Source organism: Meles meles, chromosome 5 (assembly GCF_922984935.1).
Source record: "Meles meles chromosome 5, mMelMel3.1 paternal haplotype, whole genome shotgun sequence".
Classification (NCBI taxonomy): Eukaryota; Metazoa; Chordata; class Mammalia; order Carnivora; family Mustelidae; genus Meles; species Meles meles.
In genome coordinates, this window is record NC_060070.1 from 134,788,751 (window position 1) to 134,807,753 (window position 19,003).

At 44.2% G+C, this 19,003-nt stretch overlaps 1 protein-coding gene across 1 annotated transcript in view; it reads right to left on the reverse strand.

Moving 5' to 3' along the window:
- Positions 1–7,536: 7,536 nt before the first annotated feature.
- Positions 7,537–19,003, reverse strand: part of BLOC1S5 (biogenesis of lysosomal organelles complex 1 subunit 5) — a 76,280-nt gene continuing 64,813 nt past the window's right edge. The window contains exon 6 of the mRNA XM_046006164.1: positions 7,537–8,101. Within this exon, the coding sequence (XP_045862120.1) occupies positions 7,977–8,101 (125 nt within the window). The 3' untranslated portion in view covers positions 7,537–7,976. The remainder of the gene's footprint in view (positions 8,102–19,003) is intronic.

Sequence of the window (19,003 nt, forward strand, 5' to 3'; positions counted from 1 at the left end):
TCCAAGAGGGAGAGGGACTGATTAGAAAGAATTTGGGAGAAAAAGCAGACTGTTGAGGGCACTTGAAAAAACATCCTAGGGAAATTATTCACGCAAATCAAACGTGTTTAACCTAGAGATAACACAGGATAGTGTTCTCAACCAAAAGAAAAACTGGGCTTATTCTGTATGCTCCCCAATCAGTGCTCTTCCCGGGGGGGTAGAGAGCAATTTCAGCTCAATAAAGAACTGTCTAATAGTCAAGACCTGGCCAATACTGGAAGAGAGTGTCAGGAGCTAATGAACCCCAGAGGCCCCCAGGTTCTCGGGGGGCTTGAGGGTGGATGGGGACGTCTTCCTTCTCCTTCTAGCACTGATAAGACTTCTTCTCTTAAATGTTGTCTGCTCTCCATGGACAACTTGTAATTCAATTCTCCACGAGCAGCCTAGGCCTGACATTTTACGCAGTCCTCTTCACCAAATCAGCTGCAATATAGCTAGGATGTTTCTCCTCGGGATTCAGTCCTTCTGTTGACTTTCTCTTTCTCTGTGGATTCATGCTGGGTGTAAGCATCCCTTTAGCAAAAAGAAGAGCAGAGCAGGAAAGACCCCTGAAAAGAAATCCAGCTCACCCCTAGGAAACACCAGTGAGAAAACTCTCTGGATTTCTTTCCATTTCTGTTTCTCCAAGAATGGAATGGCTAGGGAGAAAGGGAAAGGGAGTCCCACCAGACCACAGAGAGAGATGGTCCATTGCGGTGGGGGAGTGGGGTGAGTGTGAGCTGGGGAGAGGGAAAGGAACGGGAAGCCAGAATGAATTTCCAGAACTTTGGGGGCACACACATCTACACAAAGTATTTTATAACCCATTGCATGCATTCGGATTAAACGTAGTGTTGTCTTGACGTGGTCAAGCAGATCCAAATTGATGGACCTATCTCAAATGAGTTCCAATTCAGAACTGCGACAAAAGTGTTATCTTTTAGTCCGATCTTATGTTGACCCGAAGCGTGAAACAGAGGTCCTTATAAAACATTCAGAGAAAGTTGCCTTTGCTGTTGAAAGTTCCCGTATTTGGTTTCAGTCCAAAAGTGACTTTTTCCCCCTCTGCATGACTTAATAATAAGGCATTCAGTCACTGGGGCTGCGGGCCTGCAGAGAGCTCCCCGTCCCCCAAACCTTCTTCACATTTCACTGTCACTGCCCTGCCTGTTCCTATTAATCCCCAGAGGTGTGCCCACCCCCCCCAGATTCCTGAATGCAGCATACCTCAAGGAGGGCCCTGAGGCTGACTGTGACCTTGTGTGCTGTGTGGACGTGGAGACTCGCTCACCACCCTAAATAAACAGAAGAAAGGTTTATTTATGGAGAGAGGAGCGGAGACCGGGAGAGGGAGAACCAGAGAATCTAAAAGAACAGCATTCCTGAGCTCTCGCTTCAGTAGGAAACCCATATGCGCCCCTCGAGGCTCTTTTGGGGACACTGAGAGAAGAAATGTAGGAGGACAGCGAAAGCCTGATCCTGTGGTTTTTATCACACTGAGCTTCCAGGAAGGGATGCTGGGCCTCTCTCAGCACACAGAGTTTACCAGACCTGAGCTAAGAGCAAACTCAAACTAAACAAATTTGGGGCCAATTTCTCTAATTTCAGAATTAAGATCAAAAAGCCCTTTGTGATCCTAAGGCAGGTCTGTTTGTCTCCAAAACCCACGTTTTCGACTACCACATACACTGGCTTCCATGCAGCGGGATCCTAGAATGCCCTCTTCCCCTCCCCTTTACATAGGGCTACCTCTGGGAAGCAGGGGCCAAGAGCCAAGGTCTAGGTCATTCAGGTTTCGGCTGAGATGCTGCTCCCTCTGAAAAGCCTTCTCTGAACACCCAGCCTAAGTTATGCACCACGCCCCATCAACCTCTATCGTCGTAGCCTATGTTAATATTGTTCTCACAGCATTGATTACACTCTGAAGTTAGCCTATGTATCTGTTTACCCATGTGTTGTCCCTGCTGGGAGGCCAGGCTCTCCTGGAGCCTGGGGGCTGGGGATTGTTGAACACTGCTCTATCCTGATACTAGACAAGTGACCAGTTCTCAAGAGATAGCGAATGAATGAATAAATGAAGGATTAAATGGGTGAATGGATGCACCAAAAAACAAGGTCAGGAAATTTTGATCTGTGGGATATATAAGCCAGAATAACAAGGAAGAGGAAAGAAAAGGAAAAATGAGATTAATTTGTTTGCTACCTGCGGTCTCCCAGCCACCCTCAAGCTACCTAGCCCTACCCTTATTTAAATCCAAAAACGTGCTCTGTATGATGGCCTTTCTGTACATGTCTGTTATGTCCATCTTATCCCACGGGCATTCAAAGACACTGTTTCCTTCTGACTTTCTGTCTGGATGATCTTTCCATTGGTGAAGTACAATGTTCAAGTCCCTGCTGTTATTGTGCCGCCATCAATTGATGTCCAGCGGCAATGTGTTCAAGGGTGCGGGGAGCCACGTTCCCTTGGAACATTACTGATGATCTTTGATTTGGAAGGGCCAAAAGGGGTGAAAGTCACATTTGTGATGCAGCTATCATCCAGCCCAGAAATTCTCAACCAGAGGGAACATCCCAGAATCTCTGGGGAAAAGGACACAGTGAAGTGCGTGGAACTTACAATGCTTTGTTTGCTTTTGGGTTTTTAACACTTATTATCAGGGGGCCCAGATTCAAAAAGGTTGGAAAGTGATCTAAATAATGTGATCAGAGGAGATTTGCAGGAAATCTCAGTAACAGGAGAGAGTCAAGGATGAGTCTGAAATTTGGAAGTTTAATGTCCAGGAGGACAGTGGTTTCTATTAACCATTATGGGGAATTTGGGACAAGCTAATCTGGGGGATAAGAATAAGTCTGAGTTTGCTGAGCTAGGTGGCAGAAAGATGTTTCGGTGACTGTGGTAGCTTGGGAGTAAGCTAGCAGAAAGTAAGAATCAGTGACACAAGTGTGAAACTTATACAAAAAATCTGGATTATACCATCTACCATAATGGAGAATATGTATCTGGTCCTGACCCCTTTTCCTGGCACAGAGCTTCAGTAACCCTTGGAATTCCCAGAGTGCCAGGTACCATTGATAGGGTAATGTGAGCACTCAAGGTGGGTCCCCAGGTAGCTTTCAGTTGGGGGCTCGTCTCCAGAAAGACCAACCATGTAACTGGAGAGTTGGAATTTGGACCAGCCCAACCTCCACGAAGGGGGACTGGAGAATAAGTTCAATTGTGGAACCAATGATTTCATCAGTCGTGCCTACATAAGGAAACCCCAGTAAAAACTCTGGATGCAGGTTCAATGGAGCTTCCCAGTTGGTGACCCCACAGATGTGCCAGGAGGCTGGTGCATCTCGATTCCACAAGGAGAGGCAGGGGAGTGGTGGACCCTCCCAGAGCTTGCATGAGCATGTCTTCCATTTGGCTGCTCGTGACTGGTGTCCATTGTGGTAAAACTATAATCGGAAGTATAGTGCTTTTCTGAGTCTGTTATCCCGGTGAGTTATTGAACCTGAGCGGCTCGTGGGAACCCTGACCTTGACAGCTGGTCAGTCAGAAGCGTGGGTGGCCCCGAGACTGTCAGCGGGTGTCTGAAGTGAGTGCAGTCTTGTAAGACAGAGCCCCTAAACCCATAGAGCATGTTGCTATCCAGGTTGTTGTGTGGGAGCTGTGTCATGGGACACCCATTTGGGGTGGAAACAGAGCATCCACACGTGTCAATGCCCGTAGGGTGAGCACGTGTAGCATACAACAGTTGCTAACGTACTGGGAGATCTTTGAGGGCTAGCTCCAAGTGGAAACATTTTGGATGAATTTCGTATTTTATTTCTCACTCCTCTTCATTGTTCACTGACAATAATTAAAGAATTCTAAGTGCTATGATGGGTGATGATTTTTATCAAAGAAATACAGCATAAAAGGATCGCCCTCATTTGGGACCCTCCTTTAAGGACACCCACTAAACCAAATAGGAAAATATTTAATCTTCCAACTTTAATATGTAAAATTATAAGGCTCTGCAGGAATGTAAGGAACATTTATCTCTGCTTAATTCTTGGCTTCTTTATTTTATTTTTTATTTTTTGCATTTTTTTAAAAGATTTTATTTATTTATCTGACAGACAGAGATCACAAGTAGGCAGACAGGCTCCCTGCCAAGCAGAAAGCCCAATTCGGGGCTCGATCCCAGGACCCTGGGCTCATGACCTGAGCCAAAGGCAGAGGCTTAACCCACTGAGCCACCCAGGCGCCCCGGCTTCTTTATTTTTTAAAGACTTCTAAAATGCCACTGATTTTTAAGAGGAGGAGGTGATAGATTTTGGGGGGAGGTGGGGAATGAAAGTAAGACCACCACATTAAGGATAGATATCCATGTAAGATACTATCCACAGCAGAAATGGTAACATGTAAAAATAATAAAGCACATCTTAGATTTGAGAAAATATGATGATACCATTAAGATCACCTTTGCTTCTCTTTAGCTCTCAGAGGATCTGCCTTACATGTATTTATGTAATCATGTAAACATGTCACTACTTTTTCCTTAATCAGTTTTCTGTTCTAAAATATTACTGTCTCGGGCGCCTGGGTGGCTCAGTGGGTTAAGCTGCTGCCTTCGGCTCGGGTCCTGGGATCGAGTCCCGCATTGGGCTCTCTGCTCAGCGGGGAGCCTGCTTCCCTCTCTCTCTCTCTCTGCCTGCCTCTCTGCCTACTTGTGATCTCTGTCTGTCAAATAAATAAATAAAATCTTTAAAAAAAATATTACTGTCTCAAGGCATAACTGTTTTAAAAAAATGTCTAGATTGCTGGTGACGTGGCTAAGACAGGAGTCCATTTCATTCCACGATACACATTCTGAAAATCAAAAAACACTTAATTTTGCACATTAATTGAATTTTGGAAAATACCTCTTCACTCCTCACAATACGCTGTACACTGGAAGAAGCCAGCTTGGTCTCCTATATACATAGGAGACCTTCCATGAGCGGGCAGTAGTCTTCCCCTCTAGGTCCTGATTTTCTATATGGAGAAGATGATTCAGAAGTCAACCCTAGGGCTTCTGGATCACTATATCGTTTCCCACCTGCCCTCCAGATGGCCAGCCCAAGGGAGGTAGATACACAAAATCCAAAACTCTATTTTTAGGGCTCTGTGCATTAAAACCTCTTCATAACAAGTAAGTCAATTTTATGTCCTCCTGACCTTGAAATCTGAGTTATCTATATTAAATTAATGAACCACTCAGTGCAAGAAACTAGCTACTACTGAGATCAGATGGCTAATCACAATCTTAATTAGACCAAGAGACTAAGGATAAAGACGTTGCCAACAGTGTGTGGTCCTTACCCTCCCCTAAGCTATCTATAGCTAAATCTAGCCTTCACCTGCCAAAATCTTACTGAAAATATGTTGTATGATAGCCGACAAAAAACATGGCTTTGATTGAGGTAAGACTCACACTCTGATGGGCCTCCTCTCTTCAGGGTGATTTAAATAACCAACATATGAAAACAAACCTACCCATCTATTAAAAGAAAGGAGCGCTCTAAAATCTAGAGGGATTTTTTTTTTTTAGGTGTTCTAGCATGATACCATGTTAGATGCCTGTTAAATACTCCTCAAGATGGTGCTGATTAGTTTATAATAACCATAAGAATAGGAGTCAGGCTAGGCAGCACTAGGCGAAGGGAAAGAATATGCTGTCTTTACGCACAATGTAATTAAGTTACTTAGCATTGACATGGGAGCTCTCCTGCCGAAATCTTAAATCACTATGTAAATATCAATTATGTATCAAAATTCCAAGAACTCAGCAGGCTCTGACATTTTCTTGGACTCACTGTTGAAGAACAAGTTCTGTGGCTTCGAATACTGATGAAACAAACCCAGTCCTTGCCCTCCACTGCCCTCAAATTAGTCAGGGTTATTAGCACCGACACGCTGCCCAGGACTTGGGTAGCCCTTTGTAACTCGATTCATAGTAGAGCACTGAACTTATCACTAACACAATCATTATTTTATTGCTGTTTTAGTTGTTACCCTAACAGGTTCTATGAGACAATGAAGGAAATGTTCATCACAAAACTACAGCAGAAACTGAATGGTGATGCCTATCTAGGCACGTAAGGACTTGAGCTGAAGAAGCCTGCAGAGCGTTGAGCATCATCCCTATCCCTAAAGGTGCGTTTGGTAAGTAGAACAGTTAATACTAATTTCAGATGCTCTTTGGACAGCTCAGAATAAGCAGGTCCAAGCTCTGAGCTATCTTCAACTGCCTCTCTAGGTTATCAGAACCATGACGTAAGAATGAAGGATGCGTCTGTTGGTGGGAATGCAAGTTGGTGCAGCCACTCTGGAAAACAGTGTGGAGGTTCCTTACGAAATTAAAAATAGAGCTACCCTAAGACCCAGCTATTGCATTATAGGTATATACCCCAAAGATACAGATGTAGTGAAAAGAAGGGGCACGTGCACCCCAATGTTTATAGCAGCAATGTCCATAGTAGCCAAACTGTGGAAAGGGCTGTGATGTCCATGGACAGATAAATGTATAAAGAAGATCCGGTCTATATGTACAATGGAATATTACTCAGCCATCAGAAAGGATGACTAGTTACCATTTACATTGACCTGCATGGAACTGGAGAGTACTATGCTGAGCAAAATAAATCAATCGGAGAAAGACAATTAACATAAAGTTTCACTCTATGGAATGTAGGAAACAGCGCAGAGGATCATAGGGGAAAGGAAGGAAAACTGAATGGGAAGAAATCAGAGAGGGAGAAAAACCAGGAGAGACTCTTAGCTATGGGAAACAAACGGAGAGTTGCTGGAGGGGAGGTGGGTGGGGGGCTGGGGTAACTGTGATGAGCCTGGGGGGTTACATGCAACTGATGAAATGCTCAACACCACATCTGAAACTAATGATGTACTTACTATGTGTTGGCTAATTGAATTTATATTTTTTGAACAAAGACTGTATTTACTTATTTAACAGAGAGACAGCGAGAGAGGGAACACAGGCAGGGGAAGTAAGAGAGGGAGCAGCAGGCTTCCTGCTGAGCAGGGAGCCCAAGCCAGGCTTGATCCCAGGACCCCAGGATCATGACCTGAGCCTAAGGCAGATGCTTAACGGACTGAGCCGCCCAGGCGCCCCGCCTAATTGAATTTAAATTAAAAAAAAAAAATGAAGGATGTGTTACCAATTGAGCAATTTATAAGACAACCAAACCCTTGCCTTGTCACACAATCACGTATTTTTTAACCAGAACTACTGCAAATGAACAGATTCTCTCTCCAAGATGAGTTGCTTGCATTAATTTTTTTTTTTAAGATTTTATTTATTTATTTGACAGAGAGAAATCACAAGTAGGCAGAGAGGCAGGCAGAGAGAGAGGAGGAAGCAGGCTCCCTGCCAAGCAGAGAGCCCGATGCGGGGCTCGATCCCAGGATGCTGGGATCATGACCTGAGCCGAAGGCAGAGGCTTTAACCCACTGAGCCACCCAGGTGCCCCAATTTTTTTTTTTTTTTTTTTAAAATCACATCTCTGGAAATTCCTCTTTGCAACATAACCTGTTACGGGTTTTTTTTTTTTTTTTTTGTTTGTTTTTTTTTTTTTTGGTTGTTGTTGTTTTAATCCGGCTCATGATAAAGTCAGTCCTTTGGGCTAACTTGAGACTGTTGGCTGGTGTTGACAGCAAGGACTGGGCAACCAGGAAACCATGTGCTCACCGGCTGCTCCATCCCCTTTTCCTCTTCAGCGGCTGCCAGGTGTAGCCTGGCTTCCCCAGGGCCTCTGGCTCTCAGTCGCATCCTGCCCGTTATCTCTGTCTGGCAAACAACCACTCCGGGCTTCCAGAACTTCAGAGCTTTCGGAGCACTGAAGATAAGTCATTCTCAGCGCAACACCCAGTGCCAAAAGCGCTTTTGGCCGGCAGCTGAGGAAGGCTATTGTTGTCGCGGCCGTTATCTCTCGCCCGAGTCCCCTTGGCAGAAGTGCAAGCCCATCCCTCGGGCAGCGAAGCGGGCGCGGGCCTCCAGATGAGTCAGCGCGTTCACAAACAAGCGTCGCGGAGGAAATGGCAACCGGTCTTGAAAACAAAAAAAGAAACATGTTGAGGTTTGTGGGATGCTGAGCTGTTTGTCCTCCGTCGTGCGCCCCTGCTTTATCTCCCTCCGCAGCCTTCCTATCAGAGAAACTGGGAAGTTAATCGTTTATCACATGTTCATCGGCTGCAATGTTTACGGACTCCTTACATAGCCTGGAAAGTATTTTTGGGGGCGGCGGGGGTGTGTGTTGGGGGGTAATGTTTTCCTTGATTGCAAACTTCTATCTTTGTTCTTCATCTCCCCTTCCGTCAGACTCCGTATTCTAGGACGTCCCCAGGCTCCCGAGGCGCGTGCTGTCTCCTGATCTTAGCCGGCGCCCCAGGAACACGGCCCCCGTGGCCTCGACGGTGTCTGCAGGCAGAGAGAATGGCGCGCTTTCTCAAGGAGGCGGGAAAGCAGCAGTGACAGCCGGCCCCGGGGAGGGCTCTGTCTCCGCGGCAGAAGCACAGGGCGGAGCAGGAGTGGGGGGCGCCGCTGGCCCCAGGCCTGCCCAGCAAACAGGGCGTGATGCTGGCGACTCCGCGCTGGCCACGGGGCCCAGCTACCCCCCCGCCCCGTGTCTGCCGGTGCCACACGTGGGCCAAACACCAGGCTTTGGTGATTCAGCAGGAACCCAGAGAGCCCACAGGAGATGAGAACTTGACCTTAAAAGGGTGGTGGGTCTCCCCCCCCGCCCCGGGATTGTTGCAGGAACACGGGAGGAGGAGGTCTCTGCGCAGTCCCCAGGACCACCTTCCTCTCGGAGATCTAGAACGCACAGTGTTGCCTCGCGTACCAGACTCTCTACGGTCACCTGGGGTGGGGACCACAGATGAGAGGGAGTGTCTGGGGTGACAGGCACATCTTGCAATAATTCTGTGGTAAGAGAGTCTTCACCGGGGTGACCGTATCTCGGTTTTCTCCAGAGGATCCTTGGTTTAACCTGGCATATGTATTTTTTAAATTAAGATTATTTATTTGTTCATTTGAAAGAGAGAGAGCACAAGCAGGGAAGGTGGGGGAAGGGGCAGCGGCAGAGGGAGAAGCAGGCTCCCCGCTCAGCCAGAAGCCCAACACGGGACTCGATCCCAGAACCCTGGGATCATGACCTCAGCTGAAAGCAGACACTTAACCGACTGAGCCACCCAGGCGAGCCCCCACCCCCCGCATATGTATTAATAACCTTTTTAATTAAATTAGTTTAATTAATTCACCTTTTTTCAAGGTGAAGTAGGAAGCTACCAGTTTTCTACAAGAAGTAGAAAATGACCAGCACCTCACTGTTTTCACACTCAAAAGCGTCCTCACTGGCATGATAAATTGTCCCCTCATCAGTCCACACCCTCGGGGCTACAGATAAGCCTTCCCCATGCCACAGCTGCACGGTTAGGGCCACTCACCACCTGGGCTTTTATTTAACGTGGTTTCGGCAAACATTTGCTCAGCACCCATGGGGTGCCAGCCACTGTGGTAGGCAAAGGGGACAAGGACATGAATAGGAGAGACAGACTCACAGGCAGATGACTGCAGGGCCCGGCATTAAGTGCAGAGCAGAGGCACGCACAAAACAGGACCTCAGTCTGCCTTCCAAATGTCCCTTTAGTGAAGAGCTGCCCGCCCACTTAGAAGGTTACACTAGGTAACCTATAAATTTACCTAGGGTACACGCTGGCTTGCAGGAGGGGATGGCAGTGGCGGCACGAGCAGGGGGAGCAGACAGAAAGCCCTAAGCCTGTGGAGTAGACATGTTCTCACTGTGCTTCTGGAAGCATTATCGGCAGCTGGAGAGCGGCGTGTGAACAGGCGCACAGAAGCACTCACGTTTTCCCTACAGATGTGCATAATTTTGAATTTCAATATCTACTCCTATCAGTGCTTGGCTACCAGCAAATGTATAAAATTAATCCACTCTACAGACACTGAGATCCATGCATGTAGTTTTAGATTAACAAAGAAGATTTGCCCTTCAATTCTATTTTTACTCGTGCCTCCTGGCAGGGGTCCATTCTCTCGTTTATGATCAGCCTTCGGCACTAACGCAAAACTTAATAAGTACCGATTTTTCTAATCATTTCTTTTTTTAGTGGCTGAGTGAACATGCCTCCACTTTTAAACTTGGCTTGTGTTTATGAATGTTCTACCCAGATATCCCCAGACACTTCATTTTGTTCTGAGGCTGATGATACTCTAAGATCCCGTTCACATGCTGACTCCTTGGGAAACCAATCCTGATCCCATGAGGCAAGACTGGCCCTCTTCTGTATGTTGATCCTCGACGGCACTTAGCGCATTGGTCTCTAAGTCACTGTCCACAGGGATATTGAATTCCTGGAAGCCAGACACTGCCTCTGATTCACCTTTCCAATTCTGGCACTGAGCCCCAAGTTCAGCAAAATAATATGTCTTATTTTGAATAAACCTCATCATAGGTTTGTATCTTTACAAAAGAGCATACAACTCAACAAATCATCCAGAGAATATTCCCGGGGACTGTCACCCGCGTCTAGAAGTAGACAGTTACTGGCACCTCAGAAGTTCCTCCCTGAGCCCCCTCCGAATCACTACAATCTCCCACCTCCCCAGGGATAACCAGGTACTAACTATACTATTTTGAACATTATATGAGTGGAATCATATAGTACATATAATTTTGCATCTAGCTGATTTCACTCTACATTCGTGAGAGTCATCCATATTATGGTCTGTGGCTGGGTCAGTTCATTTCGGGCATCTGTAAAGCATTGCACTGTATGAACAAACCACAATTTATTTATCCATTCTGCTGCCGATAGAATTTGGGACTCTTCCAAGTCATGCTCTTATAACAAGTTTTGCATCATTTCTTTACTCTTGTCAAACACAAAATTAAAAAAAAAAAACACAAAATTTTTAGCTTTGTAGGTCCTCTCTATTGCTATTTTCTGTTTTGTTCATTCCTCTCATCTATTTATTCTCTATTTTGGTTTTTTTTTTTAAGATTTATTATTATTATTTTTTTTAGAGAGTGAGAGTGAGAAAGAGCCAGAGAAGGGGCAGAGGGACAGGGAGACAACCAGACTCCCACTGAACAGGGAGCCCAATGCAGGACTCATTCCAGGAAACTTAGATCATGACCTGGGCCAAAATCTAGAGTTGGCCACATAACTGACTGAGCCACCCAGCCCTGCCCTTTATTTCTACTTTCTTTAGGTTTAATTTGCTGTTTTTCTCACACATCTAGAGATGAGTAATTAGAAAACTGATTTTTAGTATTTCCTTCCCATATACTATTTTTCTGTAAACTTAAGTTCATTTGTATATCTAATATTTTGCAATTTTTTTGTAAATTTAAATTCCATTTAAAAATTTTAAACTATAAGTTTTCCTTGAAGCGTGGCTTTAGTTGTATCCCCATAGCTTCAATGTCATAAATTCTCTTCCAGTTTACAATATTTTCTAACCTCCACTGTGATTTCTCTTTGGACCTGGGGCTTATTTAGACATAATATTTTATATAATATTTACATAATATTTCCAGTAATATTTTCATTTTTAATTTATAGCTTTATTCTAAGTTGTCAGAACACAGTGTGTGTGATCTTCAGATTTCGAAATCTGGTGAAACTTGCTGTACGGCCCAGCATGGGGTCACTTTTCATAAATACCCACTGTGTACTTAAGAACAATATATATTCTGCCTATTGTGCAGCAATAGGGACTCAGTTCCACGAATGCCAATTTGATCAAGCTTGTTAATTGTCTTGTTCAAATCTGCTATTGTCTTACTGATTTCAGTGCCTTTTTTTGTCAATTATTAAGGCAGTTACATTATTTGCTGCAAATTTAGAATTTTTATACTTTGTTGGTAAATTACATGTTTTACCATCCTGAAGGATTGCTCTTTATCTCTTGGAATATATTTTGCTCAATATCCTTTCTCTGATCCTAATTTGGTTACTAGTTTTCCTTTGGTTAGTGTTTCCACAATATACATTTTCTTATCTTTTTCTATCTTATCTCTATATGTTTGCTTTCAATCTTTTCTGTGTTCTCATAATTTAATGTGTCTCTTGTAAGGGCACAGTTTTATAAAAACAACTCAGCTATCAACGTTTATATTTTGAGAAAAGCATTTTGTCACTATACACCTTTATTTCCTAAGATTTATTTGTTTCAAAATCTACGGTCTCCCATCAGCTTCATGCTTGCCTAATCTAGGTTATCTTTTTCCCCTTCTTCCTTTTTGCCTTTTTTAGAACTGACTCAATACTTTAAGATAATTTTCTTTCATTAACTTGGCAATTCTCAATCTTTTACTATTTTGGTAGGAAAGACTACCAAACATGTACTATTGGGTGTCAAAACCTAATATTATGGTGCCTGGCTGGCTCAGCTGGTAAAGCCTGAGACTCTCAATCTCGGATTTGTGAGTTTGAGCCCCACACTGGGAGCGGAGATCATATAAATAAATAAATAAATGAATAAATAAATAAATAAATAAAATCTTAAAAAGAAAAGCTAATATCATTAACATTTTTACTTCTACATGCAAGCAAGGGACCTTGGAAGAATTTCATTTATACCCTTCCCAATTATTGCTGAGAGTCTAAAAAACCTTTTCCATTTTTTCAAAAAATTTTTTTCAAAGATTTTGTCTGTTCATTTGAGAGAGCGAGAGCAAGAGTGAGAGAGAGAGAGAGAGAGAGAAAGAGAGAACAGAAGCAGGAGCAGAGGTAGAGGCAGAGGGTCATGTAGACTCTCCACTGAACAGGGAGCCCACCCCGAGGCTTATCCAGGACCCTGAGACCATGACCTGAGCCAAAGTCATTTGTTTAACTGGCTGAGCCAGCCAGGGGCCCCTCTATATTTTTTTAAACCTCATTTGATATTTTATTTTATTTATTTGTACATTTTTAAAAATTGAAGTATATTTGATCATACAACCATCTAGAGACCCAAGTAAATTCTTAAATCAGTTGTTCACACTTCTTAGAGCTCTGAGTTCTTTCTTCCGTAACACACCGGTTTTGCTGTTTGAGAAACTTCTACATAGGAATTGGGGTTTCATTTTTTTAAAAAAAGATTTTATTTATTTGAGAGAGTGAGAGAGAAAGAGAGAGAGAGAGGGCACAAGCAGGGATTCAGGGGCACAGAGTGGGAGGGAAAGCAGACTCCCCACTGAGCAGGGAGCCTGACGTGGGGCTCTGATCCCAGGACCCTGAGATGTGACCTGAGCCAAAGGCAGATGCTTAATGAAGTGAGTCACCCACGAGTTGGGGTTTCAAGTATGCTTTGATACGAAGAAGGAAATGAGGCTACAGCAGTTGAGATGGTGGGACATACAAGTCATCAGATACAATTAAAAAAAAAAAAAAGCCTTGGGGTGCCTTGGTGGCTCAGTGGGTTAAAGCCTCTGCCTGCGGCTCAGGTCATGATCTCAGGGTCTTGGGATCGAGTCCCACATCGGGCTCTCTGCTCAGCAGGGAGCCAGCTTCCTCCTCTCTCTCTCTGCCTGCCTCTCTGACTACTTGTGATCTCTGTCTGTCAAAAAAAAAAAAAAAGCCTTAAGGGCAGGAATGAGTTATCAAAGAAAGAAACTGATGGATTGTCTACATGAGAACCAAGAAGAGAGCAGAAAAGGGACTAGGAAAAACTGTGGTTATCCTGTGAGAGCATCTTAAAATAGAAAAGTGAGGCTCTTGTTCTGTTAAGGGCTTCAGTTTACAAAGTATTTTCACACACAGACCATGATGGTGGTAAAACAGGGCAGGAGTCAGAGAGGGGAGGCGGCTGACTACACTGTGTCTCTCAGGGCAAGGGTGCAAAGGAAGTCAAGGTGGAAAGGAATGTCCAGGAGGGGAGAAGGGCCATCGTAAAATCTAAATTCAGAGGTAAAAATGTTGTGGAAAATGGAAATTTTTTCTGGTTCCGCATATCTCATCAAGGTAGGGTACCATTTATTCTGTACAGAACTAACACTAGTCATAGATGGTTTGCAGTGTCTATTAGTTGTCCTGTAAGTTCACATTATTGTTCTTTGTCTTGTTCCTGTGACCTATCCGCTAATAAAGACGCCGTCTTCAATGTTCCGTCACCAGCATCGTTTCTGAGCCATATCAGTTTATCCCTTCACATATTATTTCACTCATTTGAGAAACACTTATTAAAATTTATGCTAGGAACTAAGGAAACAGATAAAGGACACGGTCCCTGTTGCTAAGAAGGTGCTTGGCTTACTGATGGAATTTCCTAGTACCCCATGTCGCTCTCGGTTATGCAAACATGAGATTCCTAGATTTTTCACTCCCAGTTGCTCCATTTAGAAAAAAGAGGCCTCGCTGAGGTTGTTGCCTGAGATCGCCATTCAGGGGTTAGGCGTAAGGGCAGCCCTCAGCCTTTCCACAGTGATGAGACTGTATCGCTTTTACTAAAACTGTGTGAAAACAGCAAAGTGACACCCAAGTGTCGCTTTTAAATCCTGATGACAAAAAGAGAGCCAACGCACTGGCTGGGAAGGAACGAAATGGCTATGTCACTTGCTGGTACGTTAATGTCAAAGTGAGATGGGGACGTGAGGAGGGCTAAAGTCCAGATGGCGTTATTGTTCACAAGTTAATCCAAGTCGAATTGCACTCAGCATTCAGTTCCTTGGTCCCACTGGCCACATCCTAAGTGCTCAAGAGTCCTCTGTAGCTAACGGCCACCCCACTGGGCAGAAGAGATACAGCGCATTTCCATCGCCGCAGAAAGTAAACGCGATGGGTCTCCTGAGAAGGTTGCCAGTGCCAATGGGTCCGGACAGCACAAAAAGAAATGATAATTATAGGTAATGAGAGGGCTCTTTTTTTTTTTTTTTAAGGCTCAGTTAGAGCTTTCTAGTGTGTGATTAAGTCACACGATAATGATGGAGACACATTTTCTCCTGGCTTTCGATGTTTGGATGACCCACTGTTTGAAGCAGGTCTGGGATAGCAAGAGGCTGTCCCCTGTGTCCAGCTACCAGATGGGCCGGGGGTCACTAACTCTGTTGTCCCCAGCTCGTCCAGCTGAGGGTTGATGGAAAAGGCCCGTCAAAGCAAAGTCCTGGAATAAGGATACGCATTCATCCTGCACATTTAACAAACACCCTGTCTGCCTCCTTCCGGATTCCATAATATGAGAGAAACCCCATTTAACAAGAGGATCCTCTTATTCACGTGACTGGACACTTAATGGTTTACCCTGGAGCTGATCACATGAGAGGGACGGAATGGAGTCATTCCGCAGTGGGTCTTGCTAAGTGGAACTCCAAATCCAAGTCCATTGGATCCATTCTACTGTACATCTTTAAACAGAAGACAGAGGTACATAGAAGGGTGCCGTGTTTTTTGAATCACGTGGATAAACATGAGTGGTAACCCTATAAGACCTGTAGCTGGGCGAAATGAGACTGGTAAGCGCTAGTTTATGTCTTCTGTCTACCCCTGGTGGAGGGATTCATTACAAGCTGTAGCCAAAGAAGGAAAGAGAAAAAGCATGAGTTATTTCCCGAGTGTCTATTCAGTCCCTCCCGCGATAATCTAGCCTTTGTTGTTGATAGGAGATCGCCAGCTCCACAGGAGAAGAACCCAAACCTGTTCTTTCCCCAGGAATGGCAGGAGCAGCCCAGCAGCCAGGGGGCTCCCCTGCAAACATGTTCACCTCTGAACCCAAGGGGCACCACTCTGGGTGCAAAAAAAAAAAAAAAAAAAAAAAAAAAGAGTCATGAGTTTTGCTGCCCTGTCAGGTCTGGAATCCTTCCCTTGGCCATGGATGATACCTAATGATTCAGAGGAAGTACTGTCAATTCTTCAAAGTGAACCTAGCTAATTGTGTAATGTTATTCTGAGGCACTGGGAGAAGCCAAAAAAGAAGGGAGGCTGGGGAGAAATTCCTTCCTTTCCAACGATCAGCTTACATCCTGCACCATCAGATTTGATTATCCTTATCTTTTCTTGCATAACTACAAATGTTATGACTGGACAGAAGTGACCAGACTTCAAAAAAAAAAAAAAATCTCCAGCCACAATATCTGACTCCATGACTGTCTGTGGTGGTAAATTCCTTAGCCTGGCCCCATGCTGTGTGAACAGCTATTTCCTTTGATTTGTTCATTTACCAGTTCTTAATGCTATCAGGTGCCCCCTCATCCCCACATTAGAAAATGAGGCCAAAAGAAAACCGTTAATTTGGCATCATCTCCCCGCCTTTTTTTAAAGATTGACATATGTATTAGAAAGTGCCTGAGTGGGGGAGGTGCAGAGGGAGAGACGCTTCAGCAGACTCCCTGCTGAGCGTGGACCCTGATGCAGTGGGGGCTCAGTCTCACCGCCCTGAGAGCCTAAGAGTCGGACCCTTAACCCACTGAGCCACCAGCCTCCCTTCATCCCTTTTCATTTAGGCAATTTAACCTGAATATACTCTAACCTCTTTTTCTCATACTGCGTAGTGAGTGTAAAAGTTAATTCAAAATTTTTAAAGGTAACTTTAAAAAAGGAATTCATTCTTAAGCAACCTTAAATAAGGCAGCTTATTTAAGCTTGAATAAGTAAAACAAGGATATAATTAAAATCACTTAGGAAAAAAATAAAATACAAAATAAAATAATTTAGTCACTACAATAAATGAAAAAAGCAAGTGTGTCTCCCGTTGGAGATTTGGCTTCCCGGTCCCCACCTGGAAGGCAGTATTGTCACCAGCGGCTAGAATTCGTGGATGTGTGCTTTTCTTTTTTAAAAAAATTGCATTTTCACGTATCTTGGGGGTCATTTCATGTTGTCATAGTGCTACCTCATCCTTTTTAATGGCTGCAGAGTATACTAACATGAATACACCATAATTTATTCAACTAGTTCCAAACTGATGGACATTTGTGTGTTTCCAATCATTTGCTCCTCCATGAAAAGCCCCACACAAAGATCTCCGTGTACATGCCTTAACATACAAATGCAAGTGTCTGAATTTTAAAAGTCGGTAGATATTTCCAGATTGCCCTCCAAAGGTGTTTCTTTAATTTCTATTCTTATCGACTCTACAGAAGACTTCTGGTTTCCCACAATCTTCCATCAACTGCTTGTTCCACCTGAAAAGCCCCACGTGCTGTAGGAACCTCCAAATAAACACCGCGTCCTAACACTGCACCTTCTACCCTTGTAAAACCCATCTCCCCTGTGTGAGCCCTAACACCTGACAGGGAAGAAGTAAGAGGAAACAAACCAACAAAATGGGTCACATGAACAGACAACTAGAGCCACCTAGAGGTTCCTGGGTTTGAGCACCACCAAGTTTACGGACTGCTCAATTTGTGCCGATAACTGTGTATGTGCTTTTTAGGGGTGGAGGGGAGCGAGGCATCCATAATTTTATTAGATTCCTAAAATGACCGATTTCTGCCAAAAAGGCTCAGAAGCAGTAACCTAGATACTAAAAAAAGAGAAAGACATAAAAGGGAAACCGCACACAAATCCAAGGACCGGACTTTATGGCCTGATGTGGATAGACTGAGTAACACTGGGAACTTAAAACTATTAAGACGTATAATAATGAAATCACACTAGGGCTAGAACCCCTTCTCAAACTTTAGATCAGTTTTTTTTTTAATATAAACTGAATTTAGTTAGCATACAGTGTATTATTACATTATTAGTTTCAGGGGTAGAGTTGAGCGATTTGTCAACTGCATGTAACACCCATTGCTCATCACATCACGTGGCCTCCTTCATGCCCCTCCCCCAGGTACCCCATCCTCCACCCACCTCTGCTCCAGCGACCCTCAGTTTGTTTCCCAGAGTCCAGCATCTCTTCTGCTTTGCCTCCCTCCCTGTTTTTTTTTAATCTTATTTTTCCTTCCCTTCCCCTATGTTCATCTGTTTTTTTTTCTTAAATTCCACATATTAAAACAAAATTCATGGCCCAAGGTGGTTTTGTCTAAGTTCTGTGACATCGGACAGACAGGTTAATAAAAAAATAACTCACATTCGGCCACCATTTTGTAAGAATATTTTAACATCGAAAAGTAGGAAAGATGTAGCCTTAGAGTAAGAGGCAGAGTCCTGGAAGTTGAGTACGATTAACTCTGTTTAAAACTCCCTACACTGACCCTCATTTTCTCATTTCAGTCATCTGGCCCAAGAATACGAACGGCATGGACAGGAAAACCCCTGTCACGTGTTCTCACTGCCCCTGGACTGGTTGGAAACTGCTGCTATCAGGGACTGGCTCTTTGATCCCCAAAAACCAGGACTCCTTGGATCGCTGAAAAACCCAGAGGAGAGAGCACCAGAGTTTGAGTCCTGGGTTTGCCATTAATGAGCTTTCGCTAAGTTACTTTGCCTCTCTTTGAACTTCAGTTCTTGATATCCCAGGGGAACAGCAACACCTTTCCTGCTACTGCACAGGACGGACAGGTTCAAATAAAACAAAGAGTGGAGCAAGGCTTTTTCTGTAAAGAATAATGTGGGATCCACGTTAAGTACTAACATTTACTGAGCAAAGACAAAACAAAAGAAACATCTACCGAGCATTGTTAAAGTGGTTTTTTTTTAAAGATTTATTTTATGATTTATCGGGGGAGGAGGCAGAGGGAGAGAGGATCGTAAGCAGACTCCATGCTAGCGTAGAGCCCAACGTGGGGCTTGACCCCACGACCCTGAGATCCTGACCTGAGTCAAAACCAGGAGTCAGGCACTTAACCGACGGGGCCACCCCAGCGCCACTTACGGGCCAAATATTGTTCTAAGCAAATATTACCCCGTCTAGCCCTTGTAGGACTCAAAAGAAGGAAGCTGAGGCTAAAGTAATAGACGAGGCTGATCCCGCTGGCAAGGAGCAAGGTCAGGACTGGACCCTGGGGCTGTCTGGTTCTAAGTCCATATTCTCAACCATTTCTATACACTCTTTTCTAATTA